This window comes from Physella acuta, unplaced genomic scaffold (genome assembly GCF_028476545.2).
Source record: "Physella acuta isolate Inbredline_101_S28 unplaced genomic scaffold, ASM2847654v3 ptg001333l, whole genome shotgun sequence".
NCBI classification, from domain to species: domain Eukaryota; kingdom Metazoa; phylum Mollusca; class Gastropoda; family Physidae; genus Physella; species Physella acuta.
Genome location: NW_026732848.1, coordinates 372,650 through 394,892, shown reverse-complemented (window position 1 = coordinate 394,892; position 22,243 = coordinate 372,650). Strand labels below are relative to the sequence as shown.

Sequence of the window (22,243 nt, the reverse complement as noted above, 5' to 3'; positions counted from 1 at the left end):
ATGCTGGAGAAGCTGGGACTGAGGGCCAAGGAGAACTACCTGGCCGAGAACATGTCTGGAGGGCAGCAAAGAAAGCTCTCGGTCGGCATCGCCCTCATTGGGGACTCGAAGGTGCGAGGCTACATGTTTGTCTCTTGTCCTCGCCTCACTATTTTGGCTATATAGGCCGTTTACGTCTAATAGTGTTGTCTGTCTTCGTATGACTGTTTCGTCTCTGTCTCTCTCACTATTTTGTCTCAATCACTTTCGCCATTTCATCTCAGTCCCTTGCACATTTCATCTCAGTCCCTTTTCGCCATTTTATTTCAGTCACTTTCGCCATTTTGTCTTAGTCCCTTGCGCCATTTTATTTCAGTCCCTCTCTTCATTTCATCTCAGTCCCTTTGGTCATTTAGACTTAGTCACTTTTGAACAAAATATTTAGACATTTTTGCTATACAATTTTGTTAAACATTTTTGTTATAAATTTTTGTTGCACTATTTTGTTACACATTTTAACCTTTTTTGTTACTTTTGTAGGTTATCCATTTTTGTTACATTTGTTCGTTATACAATTTCGTTGCAAATCTTTTTACACTTTTATGTTGTATTTGTTTGTTCCACATTTTTGTCCCACATATTTGTCCCACATTTTTGTTCCACATTTTTGTCCAACATTTTTGTTCCACATTTTTGTCCCACATTTTTCCCACACTTTTGTCGCACATTTTTGTTCTACATTTTTGTCTCACATTTTTGTCCCACTTTTTTTCCACATTTTTGTTCCACATTTTTGTCCCGAATTTTTATCCCACATTTTTATCCCAAATTTTTGTCCCACATTTTTCTCCCATATATTTGTTACACATTTTGACACAATCAGGTGGTCATCCTCGACGAGCCGACGGCCGGGCTGGACACCGGGGCGCGGCGCCACCTCTGGAAGCTGCTGAACGAGGCCAAGAAGGGCCGCACCCTGCTGATGACGACACACAACATGGACGAGGCGGAGGTCCTAGGTGACCGGGTGGTGGTGCTGGTCGACGGCATCATGAAGTGTGGGGGTTCCACCCCGTTCTTGAAGAAGTTGTTAGGTAAGTTAATTTTTTGGTTCGGTAGGTTTGTTTTCGTTAGGTAGGACTTTGGTGTTTGTGTGGCCATTTTGGTTAAGTAGACCATGTTGGTTGGTTGGTTCATTAAACTGATTAGGCCATTTTGTTGAAGTAGTGCATTGGAGTTAGGTAGGCTATTTCGGTTAGGTAGGAGATGGCGTGGCCTAGAGGTAGATTGCTAGACTGCTAACCAGAAAGTATTGAGTTCGAATCCGGGTTCAAGTAAGTAGAACGTCCATGGGACCACTCAGCTCTGATGGGTACCTAAATCACTTCAGGCAAAGTAAAGGCAGCTTCTTATGCCGCGGTTACGGAAACAGGTGAACTCTACTTCCCTTGCCCCATGGACCGTCAAGTTTGAAAATGGAACTTGACACACGATTCGGGAGTTAATTTCAACTAACGTACACGAGAGTGAGGGGTCACCTATACATATCACCACACGATTTCAGCCGCTTTCAGTTACTATCTTTTTTACCTTCACCTCTTCACCCCCTCCCATAAAATTCCCACAGTTCCGGAACTACCATGCCGTCAGGCCTTTAAGACTCCCGGGACCCCTAATCACCCCAGTGCCGGCATGCCTTTTAGGGGACCCACACCCACACCCACACCCACACCCCCACCTTCCCCAACCCCCACCCTCCCCGAATCCCGATAAAAAAATTATCACAATCATTTACCTCTATCCCATCACTCTTATTTTATTAAAATAAAATAACACAAAGCATGTACTAAGTCCCACCTGGCATATCGACACGCAAGTCTCAAGTTCCACTGCCTTGTGTGTTTGGCGTCGTTTACGAACTTATTTGTTGTTTTTATGTTGTGCCGTCAGAGTTTCTTCCAGCCATCTCTTAGCCCCCCCCCCCCCCCCCCGAGGAAAGTCTACCCCCACCCGAAATAGATGGAATTTATATAGAAAATATTTACTTTTAACAGTGTACGCCCCGCCCCCCCCCCTCGGAAATTTTTGTCAACCCCCCCCCCCCCCCCCCCCCGGAGAAAAAAGTCTGGAAGAAACACTGTATGCCATTTAAACTGTTCCCTTGGTAGGGACTGGCTACCATCTGGTTCTGGTCAAGAAACCCAAGTGTGACGTCACTCAGCTGACGACCTTTGTCCAACAATACGTGCATACAGCAAAGATGGAGTCGAACGATGAGGACGCAGATGTCGTTCCTGCTACCTGACGCCGAGTCGCAGTATTTTCCCGCGCTTTTTCTCAACCTGGACAAAGCCAAGCGCCACCTAGGGGTCGAGGGGTACGGCACTAAAGCCCACCACATTAGACGAGGTCTTTACCACGTGAGGGAGAATTTTTTTTTTTAGTTCTTTCATTTACAAAAAAAAATCTATCAGGTTATTCGTTTAATGGTAACGTAAATTAATAACAGCATGAAGATGGATTTTTTGGTTCTTCGTTGAAAAACATGGTAGTATCGATGCTATTATTATGATATCGCTATTTTAACAACAACCTTGTATTAATAAAGTAAGGATAAATAATTTAGTACGTTGATGAAGAGCGAGGAGCAATATTGATGCTGCTTTTTTTAAATTTTTGGTGATACCGCCAACTTGTGAACTAACTTTTGGCCCCTGATTTGAACTCTAAACCTAAAAATTACTAACTAACCATAATCTGATATTTGATCCCAGTCTAAGCCCATACATCGGTGTAAAAAGGAACTCTGTGTAAAACCGAAGCAGGCATGCAACCAAAGAGATTCGATACTTAGTATCGTAATCGCCGATTTAATTAAACTACCCCAAAGCAAGCCCTTACTTAACTCTAACTCTAAACCTAGCTAAGACCCATTGGACCTTACCCTAACTATACATAACATAGCATAGTTTTATGTTAGCCTCTGCTACAAAATTCACCATAGCATTCCTATTACATTTCTTTATACTTAAAGATGACGCGTTGAAACAATACAAAGTCTCAATATCCCAGATTAATTTTATTAATATTTAATTCAATTATTTCCCCTAAATATTTCGCCTACCCTTATGACCGGGTAGGATCTCCCCCATCACCAGTATGTGTCAACATACCATGCGATATTTGGTCAGCAATCTCCGACTTCCATCTGCTGTACTTTCCTGGTCTGCTTTCCAGCCTTTGTTCACAGAAGAACAATGCGCAAGGCAGATGTTTGGAGTTTTCCAGTTGAGTTGCTCTCCCCAGCTAACGAGCGTCATCTAGCCGGGAACAAACTTAGGACTTTTGGAGAGCAATCATACGCTTTCCTGCCGACCACGCCGCCCCATCTTTACAACTGATTCACTTCTTGTTGACACATGTGAACTAATCACGTGCCATATTTTTTTTCAGCGCCTGTGAAACAAAGATCCTCACTGAAGACACACTTTCCCAGAACCTCTACGTCAAAGGTTAATTAGTTCACCAAAACCTAACTAGTTTTACAAAGCATCTTATTAATTTATATGTTAAAATCAGCCACTTAACTATTTTTGTATTTAACGATGGTTTATTCCAGTGTTATCAAAGTGAAAATATATTTATTACTTTAGAAATTCTAATTTATTTTCCGTTTAATTTCTAAAAGTATAAAACGCTTTCAAAACATTATTGGCGGTTATTTTTATTTTTTGTGTGTGTTAATTCCAACACAAATGTATTGTATTCATTCAATTCGGGAAATCAATTTAGATAAGGCTTAAATGTCCCTGGTTATTTATTGGTAAACACAGTAGATGGTAGTTTAATTAATTATTGGATTTGCGATGAAACCTTTAATTATTAAAGCGGTCAACATGAAATTTGCATTTACGCCTAACCTTCTCTTTACCAAGTTACCAAAAACAAGTTAATAAAAAGTCTAGTGACAATTTAAGCGCAATTTCCTTATGTTATCCATAACAATTTTTTATTTTTTGCGACCGAACGAAAGGATATTTTTTTGCGCTAAAAACCTACACGATGCTCAGTTTAAATTAAAAATATCATCCTAGGCCTACACGATGCTCAGTTTAAAAATTCTTAATTAATTTTTTGTGACCGAACGAAAGGATATTTTTGAAAACTTTCTTCGGCAATATTGTTCTCAATTATGGCAGGAATCGATTGGTAAATGTTTCAAGTCGCTAAGTGGTCTGGTTGCCGAGATATGGGCCAAAAACTGCATTTTTTAGAGGTTTTTTGGCTTTTTCCGGGAAATCCAGGAAGAAATTCCGGACATTTTTTGGCCCACAATCATCCTCGGAACTTGCTTAACATATTTGCTTTTGGAACTAGTCCTCGATATTGCTTCGTTGAGGAGGAGATACGACTTAAAGCTGCGGACACACATCCATCCATCCATTCATTCATTCATCCATCCAGAAATGACGAGTTAATAATCGCAATTGTCAGTATGGAAATTGCGCTAAAAATTTAAGTCCGTCAGAAGTTGGTTAAGTTTCGGCGTTTCTAACTTGTAAAGTTTTTATATTAAACATAAGAATAAGATATCGATATTTTCATAAATAACTATTGATTTAGGTTTATGTAGGAGATTAGGATATTAACTCGAGAAAATGTGTATTTCAAAAGAGAAGGAAAAGCTGTTAAAAGATTAAATAACCATGCAAGTGATTATTCTCTAAACCTTAATCCATCTTCGCTGTATTTATTTGATTCAGATTTCCAAACGACCATCCCTAAACACACCCAACCTGGGAAGATTCTAGTCACCAAAGTCCGGGCCATGCTCATCAAGAGGATAATGTACTCACTCCGTAACCCAAGCGTGACCCTGGCCAGGTGCTCTCCCACCCCTGGCCGTCACGGTTGGCCTGTCGCTACTCTTCTGGAATGCCCGGAGGAGCCGACGTTGATGTTTGACCTGGGCACGTATGATGAGACCATCGTGCCGTTTTTCTCACTCTACGGACCTGAGGTGGAAAAGTTTTATCAATGCATGTACGCGGTGCAGTTTTACTACGATCACCAGCCGAAGTTCTTGTCTATAACGGTGAGCTGGTGATGACGGTTGTTGCTAGAGATATGTTGTCGACAGCAGAAGCGTATCGATGGGGGGGGGGGGGGGGGGCAGGGGGGTACATAATGTCCCCGGGCGCCGACCTTAAGGGGCGCCAAAATGGGTTGTAACATTAAATTAAAATGTCATTTTAGCTGCATTTTTGCATTATAAACAGTTTGAGGGGGGGGGGGGGGTGCAAAATCGAAAGAAAGTTTGATTAGGGGGTGAAAATCGAAAGTTTGAAGGGGGGTGGGTGCAATTTGAAAATTTGTCCCCGGGCGCCGGAGGGGTCGCTACGCCTCTGGTCGACAGCCGTACACTGCTAATGTATTAGCTGCAGACAACATGTGCTATTGATAACCTGTGCTATAGAAAGCTTGTGCTATCGACCAGTTGAGAAATAGACCACGTGTACTGAAAATAACTTATGCAATAAATTACTTGTGCTATAAAGAATATGTGTGCTATAGACAACTTGTGAGATAGACATGTGCTATAGACAATATGTGCTTTTAAAGCTTGTGCTATGGACAATTTGTGCTATAGACAACTTGAGTTATAGGCAACTTGTGCTATGAACAACTTGTGAAATAGACGATATGTGCTATAGACAATATGTGCTTTTCAAAGCTTGTGTTATAGACATCTTAACGTGTGCTATAAACAACTTGTGCTATATGCTAATTATGCTATAGACAGCTTGTGCTTTAGACAGCTTGTGCTGTCCACAACTTGTGCTATAGACTAATTATGCTACAGACAACTTGTGTTCTTTACATCTCCTTTGGCCGCATTAATCGCACCATCCACAACTTCAGTACTTTCCTCCTGATGAAATTTCAGAACGTTGACGCGTACGCACTTGAACTAGTCGAGGTGTTCGGACTTAGGAAGTTCAACGAGAAAGTCCTCATAGGGCTGGCGGCTACTACAGAGAAGCCTGAAGTTGCTGACAAACTTTCAATCCATACCTTGACTGTACTGTACAACAGGAATGCCTACCACTCTATGCCGATATCTGTAAGTACCCTATCAGTCAATGCCATTATCTGTAAGTTGCCTTTCAGTCAATGCCAATATCTATATTGCCTATCAGCAAATGCCTATATCTGTAAGTATTGTATAAGGCAATACCGTTATCCTTTAACTTACCAGTCAGTAAATCGTTGCGTAGAAACGCGGCTACACCTCTCCGTGGTACTCGGTTTTGTGCAATTCCACCAAGTTGGGTCCATGACTTTCCGGCTTTTTTTGCTTCACTATCAACTGATCTTTTCTAAATGTGTTTTGGCCTAACATGAACCATGCATTAATCTCTATAACTCACCGCACCAAACTCTGCCATCCAGTTTGTCGTTACTCACATATTGCAGGTGAACTATGCTCTCGAATTGTACTTTCTAATCAGTTGCTCTCAAATTCTGCTATCTAATCTGTTGTTAACCCACACATTGCTGATGAACTATGCTCTCAAATTTTGCCATCTAATCTATTGTCAACTCACACATTGTAGGTGAACTATGCTCTCGAATTGTACTTTCTAATCTGTTGTCAACTCACACATTCCAGATGAACTATGCTCTCAACGCCCTCCTCAAGTATTACCTAAAGACCAACATCAGCGTCCTGACGGGGGTCAAGCCGTTACCTAACACCGCTGGCCAAACGATAGAGACGTGGAAAGAAAAAACGACGACAGCACAGTGTGTGGTATGGCTGATACTTGCCGTGGTCGCCATCTTTAAGTCTCTGACACTAGTTTTTTTAATTATGGAGAAAAAGGTAATTATTTTTAAAAATTTATTTTCAAATTGTTCTAGAAATAATTTTTACTTACATGTTCGCTGGGTTGGCTAATTAAATCTGTAAGAATATTACGCATTGCCAATAATGAAATTAGCCTTTGAGCTTCGAAAAATATATTATTAGATCTAGTAATTAGCGAAGCCGTCAGTACCCAATAGGGGATTGTCAACCAATATATACAGTAAAATCTGTATTTTATTTTATTTTTATTTTCACACACACGTTATAAGCTTATATCACACTATGTAAGGGCTAAATGATTTGCACCAAATTCGCAATTATAACAAGTCAGCAATGTGTGGCATATATAGGCCATTTCTCGAAATATATTGCTACGAGAAAAATGGCCCGTTGAGGAAGGGTACAAAGGGCGCTAGGCTGATAGTGCTGTCTCTTTTCTCTAAACTAAAACCAACTCACCCCCCACACACCACCCCCCCCCCACCCACCCCACACACCACCCCCCACCCCCACACACCACCCCCCCACACACCGCCCCCCCCACCCCCCCCCACACACCTGATAGTGCTGTCTCTTTTCTCTAAACTAAAACCAACCCACCCCCCCCCCCACACACACACACCCGCCCCCGAAAATTTCAAGTACCCCACCCCTCTCCGTGGAGGAAAAAGTCTAAACTAAAACCACCCCACCCCACCCAACACACAAACCACCCCACCCCACCCCACACACACCACCCCCCCCCACACACACACCACCCCCCCCCCCACACACACACCACCCCACCCCCCCACCCAAAAAAAAATTTCTACCGTCCCATTCAACGAAATATAATTATATACTTTTTCCAGTGTCCGCTCCCCTCCCCGAAAATTCTACCCCCGCCACCGAAAATTTCAAGTATCCCCACCCCTCTCCAGGGAGGAAAAAGTCTAAATTAAAACCATCCCATCCCCCCCCCCCCACCCCACACACACACACCCCACCCCCCCCCCTCCCTAAAAAAAAAACATGTCTACCGTCCCATTCAACGAAATATAATTATATACTTTTTCCAGTGTCCGCCCCCTCCCCGAAAATTCTACCCCCGCCCCCGGAAATTTCAAGTACCCCCACTTCTCTCCGGGGAGGAAAAAGTCTGAAAGAAACACTGGTGTCGCGCTTAGCCACTACGCGAAGAATTGCATTAAAGAAATTGCGAGAAAACCACTTTTTAGATTAGACACATTAATTAGGCGGTAATTTTATTATAGAGTATCGATGAGGAAACCACCCCACCCCACCCCCCCACCCCCCCACACACACACCACTCCCACCCCCCCACCCCCTACCCCCCACCCCCCACTCCCAAAAAAATCATGTCTACCGTCCCATTCAACGAAATATAATTATATACTTTTTCCAGTGTCCGCCCCCCTTCCCGAAAATTCTACCCCCGCTCCCGAAAATTTCAATTACCCCCACCCCTCTCCGGGGAGGAAAAAGTCTGAAAGAAACACTGGTGTCGCGCTTAGCCACTACCCGAAGAATTGCATTAAAGAAATTGCAAGAAAACCACTTTTTAGATTAGACACATTAATTAGGCGGTAATTTTATTATAGAGTATCGATGAAGAAATTTCTTTTGAGTTGGGGAGGGGGGGGGGGGGGGCTCAGACGTTCTTACGCGTGGGGTGGGGCTTCGCCCCTACACGAAGAATTGTATGCAAGAAACTCTTCACGCAAACCATTTAGATTAGACAACATTTCCTTTTTATTCAATGTTTACGCGATAATCAATGACGTCATTATATTACTGTGTGCACTCTCTGGTTTGAGATTATGTTCTACTCTATGCTAAATGTGACCGCGTCATACTTCGTCTTTCGTTTCACTGTGAGAGTTTTTAATTTCCTTGTGTTTTCTCTAGAGCGTTCTTGTCAGACAGATAGATAGATAGATAGATAGATAGATAGATAGATAGATAGATAGATAGATAGATAGATAGATAGATAGATAGATAGATAGATAGATAGATAGATAGATAGATAGATAGATAGATAGATAGATAGATAGATAGATAGATAGATAGATAGATAGATAGATAGATAGATAGATAGATAGATAGATAGATAGATAGATAGATAGATAGATAGATAGATAGATAGATAGATAGATAGATAGATAGATAGATAGATAGATAGATAGATAGATAGATAGATAGATAGATAGATAGATAGATAGATAGATAGATAGATAGATAGATAGATAGATAGATAGATAGATAGATAGATAGATAGATAGATAGATAGATAGATAGATAGATAGATAGATAGATAGATAGATAGATAGATAGATAGATAGATAGATAGATAGATAGATAGATAGATAGATAGATAGATAGATAGATAGATAGATAGATAGATAGATAGATAGATAGATAGATAGATAGATAGATAGATAGATAGATAGATAGATAGATAGATAGATAGATAGATAGATAGATAGATAGATAGATAGACAGACAGCGAAACTATTAGTATTAATGAGCACTGCACATGTAAAATAAAACTTTATCAACCCAACATTGATATAACGCATTATTTAAAAACTATAACCACCCCCCTCCTCCCCTTTCAGCGTATCGTAACACAAAAAACAGACCTTTACCACCACCCCATACATTGACGTCACAAATGTCTATATCTATCCCCCTGTTACTCGTTATTTGAATAATATTTGTACTAAAATCAGGGCCGGCGCTACCTATAAGGTGAACTAGGCGGTCTCCTCTCAAATATTAGTAAAGGTATCCAATAGGTAATTAAGTGACCCACGCTTTTCTTTATAGTAATTTAAATAGTAGTGTATAATTTATTTTCTACCTTTTAGTGCATTATTACCTAAAAGCTTGTTATTAAAACGTTTTTTTTTATGAATTTTCTTTTTTTTTTTGGTAAGTTTTGATGAATTGTTTAGATTTGGTAGTAACGGCGGAAGGCTGTTGCTGATATGGTTTCGTAGGTATAAAGTATCGAAGTGTTAAAGTGGCGTTATTTTTATTCGGCTGTTGTGTAGTTGAAGGTCTAGTGGAATCTGATTGGTAATAGAGAAATGGGAATACAGGTGATGAAGTATCGTAGTTCTGGAGTTCGGGAGTATTGATTCTTGTGGTATTAAGGTATCGAATTATATTGATTGTTAAAGTGTAGTAGAAGGTCCAGTGAAATCGTTGTTGGTTAGGAGTACCGTTTGTAGAACTTGGTGAAGTTAAACGAGTTGGTGTCGTAGTTCTGGAGCATCGAGTCTAGTTATGTTTAGGTATCGAAGTTTGATATGTGTTGTGAATGTAGTAGAGTATATCGAGTAGTCGAGTTTATCGTAAGTTAGATGATTACTATTCAGTACGGAACACACTACAAAGAAAGGTAGGCGTTCTCTAGCTGAAAAATATTTAGTTTTTTAGGAATCTATATTACCACTCTAAAAGTATTAATATATATTATTAAATTGGATGGAATTTATAACTGACCATAATCGTTTTTTTTTTTCGTTCACAATTTTTATATTTAATCAATAATTCTAACAATGTCTCAAATAGTTACCCGTTTTTGATTTTTTAATTAAAATACGTCCCTTTATAAAAGGGATCCAAAATTTTACATTTATACATTTCCACACTTTGCATTATAGAGAATGTCATCGAAATTGAATGGAAGTGTGTTGTAATAAAGTTATTGCTTTTAGACTTTCAAACAAAACCTATAGTTAAGTATTCAATTGGTAAAATATATTGTTTTTACAAGGTTACATAGCTAATATAAAAAAATTGACATAATTATTACGTAATAAAATTTAGAGCGTTGTATTGTGCTTTTCAGGCATGTCTTAGTTACACTTGGTTAATTTAGCTATTCTTGTTAAAGCTATTTCCCTTGAATAAAATTTTGTTATTTGGATTTTCATATGGGAGATAATTCGTTGCTTAACTTTACATTCATTTCAAATTCCTGCACCTTAGGTTAACCGCTTACATATAAATACAGCTTTAAGTTATTATTTACTATTGTAAAAATTATATAGAGCTTAAGTTCTAAACAAAATAGTTTGGTAGGTTTTTTTTAGCATAATCAAGTTGAAAAACAAATACATCAGTAGCCGTTATAGGTTGCAATACTTAATGTTAGTAGACATTCAGTCGTAAATTAAACATTTAATTATCTTTTCATATTTTTCATCCTCTCCTAAAGTATTCATATATAACAATTTTAGATTGGAATCTATATTATTTATAAACTTTAGTTTTCATAAACCAAAAAATCGTTACATAATCGCACAATATAGACATTTAACAATTATAACTAAAGACGGTCAAGCTTAAAACAGGTAAGTTCCGTTTTAAAATTTACCTTGGGAGGACTGCAGGGAGCTCAACACTATAAGAACATTTTTTATTGAGTGGTTTTTTTTTCCAGACTTTTTTCTCCCGGGAGGGTAGGAGCACTTAAAATGTTCTAAGGGGGGAGGGAGGGGGGCTATGTCGTAAAGTACAAAGTAGACTCGTACACTTAGCAACAATTTCAATAAAATGTGATTACGCTTGCAAACTGGAATTGAAGCAATTAGAACAAACTTTTGAGACGAAGGAGGCAAGTAAAATATGATTTTGATGTCTACTTATAACGCGTATGCAATTGATAATAAATTAATATGTCACTTTTAATTAATTGTTTTCTTATGCATATGTTTTAGTAATTAATTTGTGTGAAAGGGGGCGAATTAATAAGTTTTGCCTAGGGCGCTAAATAACCTGGCGCCGGCACTGACTTAAATATAATATTAATTACAACCTGCGCCCCCCTCCCCCCCCCCCCACCTTTCCACATCCCACTCGAAGAACTTAGCTGAAAAAGTTACCCCCCCCCCCATTCCGATTTGGAGCTTGAAATTACACAGTTACATTTAAAAGTCTTACTGTTTGTGTCTCCCCTTAATATTTTCATTTCTCGATGTTCGGGTCCTTAGAAAAACGTGAGCCACTGGTCTAGAACCCAGTTTACTGCTAGCATTTTGTTTTTTAGACATTATTTTTACTTTTATACTGTTGGTGGAATAATGTAAATAATGTATGCTACTAACATTTTAACACTTTTTTTTTCTCAAAGGGTCATCCATTAATGCCATCACGCCATTTTTTTTGACGATTTTTGCCTCCCCTCCTCCTTTCCATCACACATCGTCACAAAAAGCTAGAACCCTCCCCCCCCAAAATGACGTCACAGACTAAGACTCTCTTTAAAAAAATTGCAGATGATCTTTCTGATATATTAACTAACATCGGTCAACAGAGTATTTCAATCAATTGCTATTACAAATTATTAAAACAGTTTTATAAAACGCGAAATAATGGCAAAAATTACTTTTTACATGTTAGAGTGTGACGTATATAATATCTGAACCTCCCCCTCATCACTTATCGTCGCAAAATTACACCCCTCCCTCTTCCTCATAATTGTGACGTCATTTACGGACAACCCTAAAAGTTCGTTAAGAAAACGTAATGCTTTTTCCTGCTTACATTTTTACGCTTTTTCTTCTGTTAAGGTTAATGAAAATAAAAAACGTAACACTACTTTTTCCCCCCACCATAGGTTGGCGCCAAACACATGCAAGTCGTCTGCGGAGTCCGCCCTTTGACCTTCTGGCTGCCGAACCTCCTTTGGGACCTGTTCATCACGTCGGTCGCCATGGCCCTTGTCGTGCTTGTGTTCACCGTTCTCAACGTCCTGCCGTACACCGGCGACTTCCGGTTTTTCCTGCTGTTCGCCGTGTTCCTCCTCTACTTCTGGGCCACCCTGCCCCTACTCTACATCCTCCAGTACACCTGCTCCGACAACATCGTCGCCGTCGTCAGTGTGGTGTTCTTGACCTTTGCCCTGTGTACGTTCTGCTTGGGGACGCAGAGTTTCTTTCAGGCATGTCTTCACGGTGGCGTAGCCCCGAAGAACGTCCGTCGTCGTCTCCCCCCCCCCCCCCCCCCCAACCCCGAATCAAATAGAAATTATATCGAAAATATATACTTTTACCAGTGTCCGCATCCCCCCCCCTTTTCACACGGAGAAAAAAAGTCTGAAAGAAACACCACTGGGGCGCGTTAGGTTGGAAATGATTTTTTAAAAATCTCAGCTAAAGCTTCATTCAAGCATATCTGTGTGGGGGTGGGGGGAAGGGGGTGAGGACACACACACTAACCTCTCTCTGAAAGAAAAAAAATATGAATTATATAGAAAAAATGTACTTTAACCAGTGTGGTTACCCCCCCCCCCCCCCCCCCGCCCCCTATATTAAGTGCCCCCACCTTAAGTAAAAATGTCTGAAAGAAACTCTGATCTTTGCCCTCTTTGATTACAGATGTCATGGACTGTTGACATATTTTTAAAGTTAAGTTATAAAATTCAGGCTTCTATTTACAACCCAACAAGTCTCCGACTTTATCCGTCACTGATTTCAAGATGTGAAGTTCTAGATGATTCTTGGATACTGATGAATTAGTGGTTATTTTTGGGGTTCGGTGCTAAGGATAGGGATTAGGGTTAAGGCTGGGTTATGTCTAGTTTGAGTCTAAGAAAATAATAATATTGATTTTATCAGAGCTAATATTAAGAATGTATAACTGAATTAATGAAATAAGTATCCTTTGTCGTATTTTACGTCAGAGGCTTAGCGATGGGGGGCAGGGGGGGGGGCATATGTCCCCGGGCGCCGACCTTAGGGGGCGCCAAAATGGGTTGTAAAAACAAATTAAAATGTCGATTTAGCTGCATTTTTGCAGTTTACGTAGATTCGTTTTTTTTCCACAATTTCGTCTTAGAGGAAATATGCAAGGTGCTAATATAGTCTCACATTCTTTCAAGGAAATAAACTGCTTATTTCCTCTCACATAAGAGGGTACACGAATATATAAGCACCTTGCGTGTTCCTCTACCATTTGCCTAAATAAGCACTTCCCTTCTTAGTAAATATATCTAAAAATAGACGCTTTGAATTTCCGCTTGCAGCCAATGGACTTGAGGATAGTATAAAACTATTTATACCGGCAGAGGGTCATTCGTCGTTCAAGGCCACGAGACAGAGCGTGGACAACTTTAATTTCTTTCTCCCCACCGGGTGCCTGTCGACGTGTCTCCTGGCGATGTACATGAACTTCTATCTGATAGAGGCGTGCCAGAGCGTGCTGCCTCATTGTGGCCGGGAGGCATCGCCGTGTTGTAAAGGTATGTGGTTCCAGAACGCTGGTTGAATGAAGAAATTAGGCGGTGGCGGCGCAAGGTGGGGAGTGAAGGGAGGGGGGGGGGGGTGTCGTCTGTCCCTGACTGTAAATTTTTTAATTTTTTTTTTTTTATGATTAAATATTAATACCAAAAAATGAAACATCATGGCTGGTATAGTAAGAATAATAGATTGTAAATGGCCTACTATCTCCAGGGAGTTGAACAAGACCAAGAATAAGAAGATATTAAGATAATTGAGAGTCCATTATTTATATATTTTAAAAAAAAAGTATATAAAAAAAAGTAATGTTGCCCATTCGAATCTGGTGGTCTATGCCCCCCCCCCCCCCTACAATGAGACGAACCTGGCTACTACGCCACTGCTTCTACCCTATTTTAAAAGCGTACATTGTCAGACACTTGTACTAAGAATCCGTCGACTTGGTTTCAGATGGGTGTCGAGCGCATACGGACTGCATGCACTTCGAGACGAATTACGCGTCGCTGCGTTTTCCGGGGGTCGGAAAGTACTTGATCTTCATGTTTCTGCAAGGATGTGTGTACTTCGTTCTCTTGTTGCTGATAGAGCTTAAATTAGGGTAAGTTTTACAGGTAATACATGGGACGGCGTGGCCTAGGAGTAGAGCGCTCGACTGCTCACCCGAAAGTCTCGAGTTCGAATCCGGTTTATAGTCAATAGAAAGCCTCCAATGCAGAGGCGTAGCGAGGGGGGGGGTGCAGGAGGACATATGTCACCGGGCGCCGACCTTAGGGGGCGCCAGAATGGGTTGGAAAAATAAATTGAAAGCTTGAGGGGGGTGCAAATCGAAGTTGATGGGGGGTGCAAATCGAAATCCTGAGGGGGGGGGGTAGCAAATCGAAAGTTTGAGGGGGGGTGCACTCGTTTGTTCATTCATTCGTTCATTCCGTCTATTGGTGTTATAACACAGTGACGCCACTGTGAAGAAAATTTTCTCGTTTTCTCTTCCCCCCTCCCCCCCCCCCCACAGAGTTGTTTGCTGCGGATCCACTATTCCATCTGCTGCAGGTGGGGATCCAGTCGAGAAAGAGGATGAGGATGTGGCGAAAGAACGCCGACGTATCAACGAGTCGACAATAGGGGATTTACTAGCTACTGGTTAGTTACTCATTTGTTAACATAAACGAGCCTTTTGAACCTGACTTTACAGTACATAACTACACTTAATCTATTAACTTTAACGAGTCGTTAACACCTTATTTGTTACCTTTAAAGAGTCATACCCCTTGATTTGTTAACTTTAACGAGTCATTAACATCTTATTAGTTACCTTTAACGAGTCATTTAGAACTTATTTGTTACCTTTAACGAGTCATTAACATCTTATTAGTTACCTTTAACGAGTCATTTAGAACTTATTTGTTACCTTTAACGAGTCATTAACCCTTGATGTATTACCTTTAACGAGTCATTAACCCTTGATGTATTACCTTTAACGAGTCATTAACCCTTGATGTATTACCTTTAACGAGTCATTAACCCTTGATGTATTACCTTTAACGAGTCATTAACCCTTGATGTATTACCTTTAACGAGTCATTAACCCTTGATGTATTACCTTTAACGAGTCATTAACATCTGATTTGTTACGGTTAATGGCCATCCATTGGTCACTTATTATTCAGAAAGCACTTATCGAAGTAGATACTCGTATAGTTAACCTTCTATTTGTCTCTTAAACATTCGGTGTGTTGTAACGTTTCATTTTCTGATCAGTTAAATCATGATCGCTAAAGTTATAATTTATTTAAAAATTAGACAACCTTCGTCTTTTGTAATAGCCCCCCCCCCCCCTCCTTCCCTTTACTTTAACACACATAGAACGCAGATTGCAACGTTAACTTTTTTTAAAATACAATTAAAGAAACAAAAACGTACAACAAAACGCCATCATCTTTTGCCTCCTATTCTGAGTTTCTTTCAGGCATCTATGTGCCTCCCCCCCCCCCACCCCTCCTCGAAAAATCAAGTCTACCGCTCCGGAAGAGAGAATATGTTTTATATAGAAAATAAACTATACTTAAATCATTGTCCATCCTCCTTTCACGTAAATTTAAACTTCCCCGGAGTCAAATGTCTGAAAGAAACCCATCTCTTCCAGACTCCCTGTTACTGGTCAACGTGACAAAAAAATACGGCGACTTCCCGGCCGTGCTGCAGATCTGTGTGGGGGTGCCCAGCCACCAGTGCTTCGGTCTGCTGGGCATGAACGGTGCCGGGAAATCGACGCTGTTTAAAATACTCACGGGGGACGAGGACTGCACCGTCGGGACGGCGTTCATCAACGGCTTGAGTATCCACGAGCACATGAGCTTTGTACGTTTAGCTGATGTGAGGGGTAGGGGGTTGGGGCTGAACCCCCCTGGGAAAAGAAAAGTAGGCTGAGAGAAGTAGTCCTGGAGAAGGACAGAGTTTCTTCCAGGCATCTCTCCCGAAGAAAGTCTACCCCCCCCCCCCCCGAAAGACATGGAATTTATATAGAAAACATATACTTTAACCAGTGTCTGCCCCCCCCCCCCACCCCGGAAAATGTTGAAGAAACACTGGAGAAGGACAGTGTAAGGAGAAGCAAGGGCTACTGGGATTACGTGGGCTCAGCTAAAGAGAGGTGTGTCTGCAACCCTTTGCTCCTCAGGGGCTTCAAAAAATAAGTCAAGTCAGGGGGTTGGTGTTGGGGGAGGGGGGGGGGGCTCGATAAATGATGTCACATATTTGTGAGATTCTGACCAAATGTTTATACAAAGCTGTTTTAGCGGGATTGCTTTTGTGTGTGTGTGTGTGTGTGTGAAGGTGGGTGGGGTAAACTGGTAATATTAAAGTATATCTACTGAAATTTTCAACCTCTGATTTTTCTTTACTATTTTTGTTTTCATTACGTTTTTTTTAATGGCCTTTTTTTCTTACCATATTTATTATGTTTCTTACTATTTTTGTGTAAAAAGCTATTTCCAATCTGTCTTGTTTCTAGTGCTTTCTCGTTGTTTTTTGTCATCTCTATTGCTGTTCATGGCTAACTTACATACTTCCCATTTATTTTTGTCATTCCTAGTACCGTTTTTAGTATTGTTCCCGTCGAGTTGCTCCTTTTCTTCAATCTTTTTTTAAAAACTTCTACTTTTACTTGTCTTTTCTCTGTTTCTTGTTCTTGACTCCTACCGTTCCTGCCCCCCCCCCCTTACGTGATTACCATTTCCGCTTTGACCCAGATTTGGGCCCACATGGGTTACTGCCCCCAGCACAACCCGTTGATTGACCAGTTGACTGGCCGGGAGACGCTGACCATGTACGCTCGCCTCCGGTGTATCGAGGAGTCGGTCATCGAAGCCCACGTCACCAGCCTCCTTCGTTACGTCACACTGACGCCCCACGCGGACAAAATGTCCGGCTTGTACAGGTGATAAAACGATTCTCTATTTTAGTCAAATACTAGATCTAATATGTGTGAGGGAGAGAGATAGAGAGAGGTAGGGAGTGAGTATATATGTCCCTCAAGTAGATGCCATCAAGGGCGTAGCGAAGGGGGGGGGGGGTGCGGCCCGCACCGGGTGACACCATTTAGGGAGGTGACACCAAGGTAAAAATAACAAAATATATATAGAAAAATAATAATTCCACTTAATTAAGTGATTAATTCGAGTGTTAAATAGTCTTTTAAGAGGTGCAAATCGAAAGTTTGAGGGGAGTGGTGCAAATCAAAAGTTTGAAAGGGGGGGGGGGGGGGGAGATGCAAATAGAAAATTGAAAGTTTGTCCCCAGGAAGGGTCGCTACGCCTCTGGGGGTGACACCATTAAGTGCCGCACCGGGTGACACACGACCTCGCTACGCCACTGGATGCCATACCCCGTCCAATGGCACCAACACTAACACCGGTTGATGCCACGCCCGCTATCTGTAGCTATCCCACCCTCTTCATTTGATGGCACACTCCCTCCGATGGCTGCATAACACCCTCGCGTAGCTGCTGTCCCAGGCTGCATCGCTCCCTCCGTTTAGATGCCACACCCCTTTCAGGAAATGCCACGCCTTTTTAGTTAATGCCCCACCCCCTCTAATAGGTACAACATGCCCTGGCGTAGCTCCTATACTTTCTCTATACTTTCTCTTTGCTGCCCAATGGATGCTAGAACCCCCCCCCCCCTCTTCGATAACCTTCACACCTTTCAAGCTGTTACCACACCCACTATCGACTCAATTTCAATTTAAACTTCCATACGATTTTCCCCCTTATCGTACCGGGCGGAGGGTAGTTTCGAACACAAGATTAATTTATAATTAAAACTGATGAACACATCATTAAGCATGACAGGATACTATACATCATAGAGGGGGGGGGGAGTTGTTGGGGAGGGGGGTGGGGTGGAGATGCGCTCACCTCAACGGGGGACATTCAATCTGTTGACATCACATCCAATCAAATGTAATGACCCAATCAATTTTAGCGGAGGCAACAAGCGTAAGTTGACGGTTGCCATCAGCCTTGTTGGGTACCCCTCGTACATCATGCTGGACGAGCCGTCCTCCGGCATGGACATCAATGCCAAGAGGAAGCTGTCCAACTTGTTGACCACCGTGAGGGATGCTGGGTGTACCATGGTGCTGACGTCACACAGGTCAGTGCCGCATTTTAAATCATCCTAGGGATCTTTTTTCAGAAGAACACTGGTTTGTTGTGAAACGCAGGTAAGACGATGTATTAGGTGTTAAATGTGAGGAAATATATTGACTTCATGGAATTGAATGGGACGGCGTGGTCGAAAAGTAGAAGGTCTCGAGTTCGAATTTCAGTTCGGGCTTATTAGAGCGTCCCTGAGTCCACCCATCTCAGTGGTCGAATGGCAGTGTTTGGCTGCTAACCGAAGGTCTCGAGTTCGAATCTTGGTTCGGGCTTATTACTCTAGGGCGTCCTGAGTCCACCCAACTCTGTGTTTGAATCTCTATTCGGACTTGAAAATGTAACATATAACCCATGTATTTTTGTTAACATATTACCCATGTATTTTTTGTTAACATATAACCCATGTATTTTTGTTAACATATAACTTATAACCCATGTATTTTTTGTTAACATATAACCCATGTATTTTTGTTAACATATAACCCATGTATTTTTTGTTAACATATAACCCATGTATTTTTTGTTAACATATAACCCATGTTTTTTTGTTAACATATAACCCATTGATTATTTCAACATATAACTCATGGAGGATTATTTCCTATGCAATAGTCCAACATCCAACCCATGCTTTATTTCAGCATGGACGAATGCGAGGCGCTATGTACAAGCCTGGCCATTATGGTCAACGGGAAGTTCAACTGCCTGGGTTCGCCTGAAAATCTGAAGGAAAAGTTCGGTAAAAACTACACGATAACGGTACAGCTGCCCCACGAGCAGGATGGTCAGCTGAGTGACACCCAAGAGGTCATTGAATACGTACTGGCTAAACTACAGAAAGCGACGGTAAAATGTTTGTTTCGCACCGTTAAGAGAGGGTTTTATATCCAATGTTGTGTAATCCGGAGGGAGTTGGGGCGCGAGTTGATTTGTTTTTGATAAGTGGAATATTCTATTGTTGTTAATTTACTTAACTTGACGTGATCTTTTAACTTGTTGAAGTAAGTAAAGCTCCGTTTCAAACCTGACGGTCTATGGGGAAAGTTGAGTAGATTTCACCCGTTTCTGCGACCTCGGAATATGAAGGGATAATGTGGTCAGCACTATGCCCAGCCGCCTTTACTCTCCCTAACGTGAGTTAGTACCCATCAGAGCTGTGTGAACTCAGGACTTGAGCCCGGATTCGAACTCGAGACCTTCGTGTTAGCAGTCTAGCGCTCTACCGCTAAGTTACGCCGTCCCACAACTTTAAAGTCAAACTTTTTTAAAAAATTGCACCACAAATTTGACCGTTTCCTCCCGTTCACCTCTGTCGTGGTATTCTACAGGTGTTCGACGAGCATGCAGGCTATGTCGTCTTCCAGGTCCCACAATCCAGCATCAGCCTGGGCGGGCTGTTTTCCTTCATGGAACACAACAAGGAGAAGCTGAAGGTTAGCTCGTACTTCATCCAAAAGACGAACCTGGAACAGGTGTTCCTGGCCGTCACTAAGCAACAGGAGGCGGCCCTAAGCGGGGAGGTTAGGGCGTGGCTTTTACCGATGTAGCGCGAGAGAAAAGTAGAACATAGGCGTGTCCCCAGATGCTGAGAGAAAAGTAGGACGTCAAGTAGATATATGGGCGTGGCACCAGGGGCAGAGAGAAAAGTAGAACTTAAACTTCAAGTAGATAGACGAGCGTGGCACCAGGGGCAGAGAGAAAAGTAGAGCTTCAAGTAGATATATGGGCGTGGATTTTACCAATGTAGCGCCAAGAGAAAAGTAGAACATAGGCGTGTTCCCAGATGCTGAGAGAAAAGTAGGACGTCAAGTAGATATATGGGCGTGGCACCAGGGGCAGAGAGAAAAGTAGAACTTAAACTTCAAGTAGATAGACGAGCGTGGCACCAGGGGCAGAGAGAAAAGTAGAGCTTCAAGTAGATATATGGGCGTGGATTTTACCAATGTAGCGCCAAGAGAAAAGTAGAACATAGGCGTGTTCCCAGATGCAGAGAGAAAAGTAGGACGTCAAGTAGATATATGGACGTGGCACCAGGGACAGATAGAAAAGTAGGACGTCAAGTAGATATATGGGCGTGGCACCAGGGACAGAGAGAAAAGTAGAGCTTCAAGTAGATATATAGGCGTGGCACCAGGGGCAGAGAGAAAAGTAGAACAAGTAGATATATGGGCGTGGCACCAGGGGCAGAGAGAAAAGTAGAACAAGTAGATATATGGGCGTGGCACCAGGGGCAGAGAGGAAAGTAGAACTTCAAGTAGATATATGGGCGTGGCACCAGGGGCAGAGAGAAAAGTAGAACAAGTAGATACATGGGCGTGGCACCAGGGGCAGAGAGAAAAGTAGAACAAGTAGATATATGGGCGTGGCACCAGGGGCAGAGAGAAAAGTAGAACAAGTAGATACATGGGCGTGGCACCAGGGGCAGAGAGAAAAGTAGAATAAGTAGATACATGGGCGTGGCACCAGGGGCAGAGAGAAAAGTAGAACAAGTAGATATATGGGCGTGGCACCAGGGGCAGAGAGGAAAGTAGAACTTCAAGTAGATATATGGGCGTGGCACCAGGGGCAGAGAGAAAGTTAAAACAAGTAGATATATGGGCGTGGCACCAGGGGCAGAGAGAAAAGTAGAACTTCAAGTAGATATATGGGCGTGGCACCAGGGGCAGAGAAAAAGTTAAAACAAGTAGATACATGGGCGTGGCACCAGGGGCAGAAGAGAAAAGTAGAACAAGTAGATATATGGGCGTGGCACCAGGGACAGAGAGAAAAGTAGAACTTCAAGTAGATATATGGGCGTGGCACCAGGGACAGAGAGAAAAGTAGAACTTCAAGTAGATATATGGGCGTGGCACCAGGGGCAGAGAGAAAAGTAGAACTTCAAGTAGATATATGGGCGTGGCACCAGGGACAGAGAGAAAGTTAAAACAAGTAGATACATGGGCGTGGCACCAGGGGCAGCAGAGAAAAGTAGAACTTCAAGTAGATATATGGGCGTGGAATCAGGAACAGAGAGAAAGTAGAACAAGTAGATATATGGGCATGGCACCAGGGACAGACAGAAAAGTAGAACTTCAAGTAGATACATGGGCGTGGCACCAGGGGCAGAGAGAAAAGTAGAACTTCAAGTAGATATATGGGCGTGGCACCAGGGGAGAGAGAAAAGTAGAACTTCAAGTAGATATATGGGCGTGGCACCAGGGGCAGAGAGAAAAGTAGAGCTTCAAGTAGATATATGGGCGTGACACCAGTGGAAGAGAGAAAAGTAGAACTTCAAGTAGATATATGGGCGTGGCATCAGGGGCAGAGAATCGACAAGTTTGGAGTGGTGCCAAGAGTATAGCAGCACCAAAAGTAGAATAGCACCAAACGTAGAGTAGTGTCAAATGTTAAGTAGAGTAGTAGCGGAAGTAGAGTAGACCCAACCCAAAAGTAAGAAGAGCCAAAAGAAGTAGCGTCAGGAGTTGAGTAGCACAAAAAGTAGCACTAAA

At 41.9% G+C, this 22,243-nt stretch overlaps 1 protein-coding gene across 1 annotated transcript; it reads left to right on the top strand.

Moving 5' to 3' along the window:
* Positions 1–20,302, top strand: LOC131958537 (phospholipid-transporting ATPase ABCA3). The gene is made up of 13 exons (XM_059323622.1): positions 1–111; positions 863–1,073; positions 4,743–5,074; positions 5,927–6,103; positions 6,653–6,793; positions 12,480–12,768; positions 13,887–14,102; positions 15,148–15,237; positions 16,241–16,455; positions 17,346–17,533; positions 18,580–18,750; positions 19,397–19,601; positions 20,084–20,302. Exons 1-13 carry the CDS (start codon positions 1–3, stop codon positions 20,300–20,302), a joined length of 2,565 nt encoding a protein of 854 aa, XP_059179605.1.
* Positions 20,303–22,243: the final 1,941 nt, after the last annotated feature.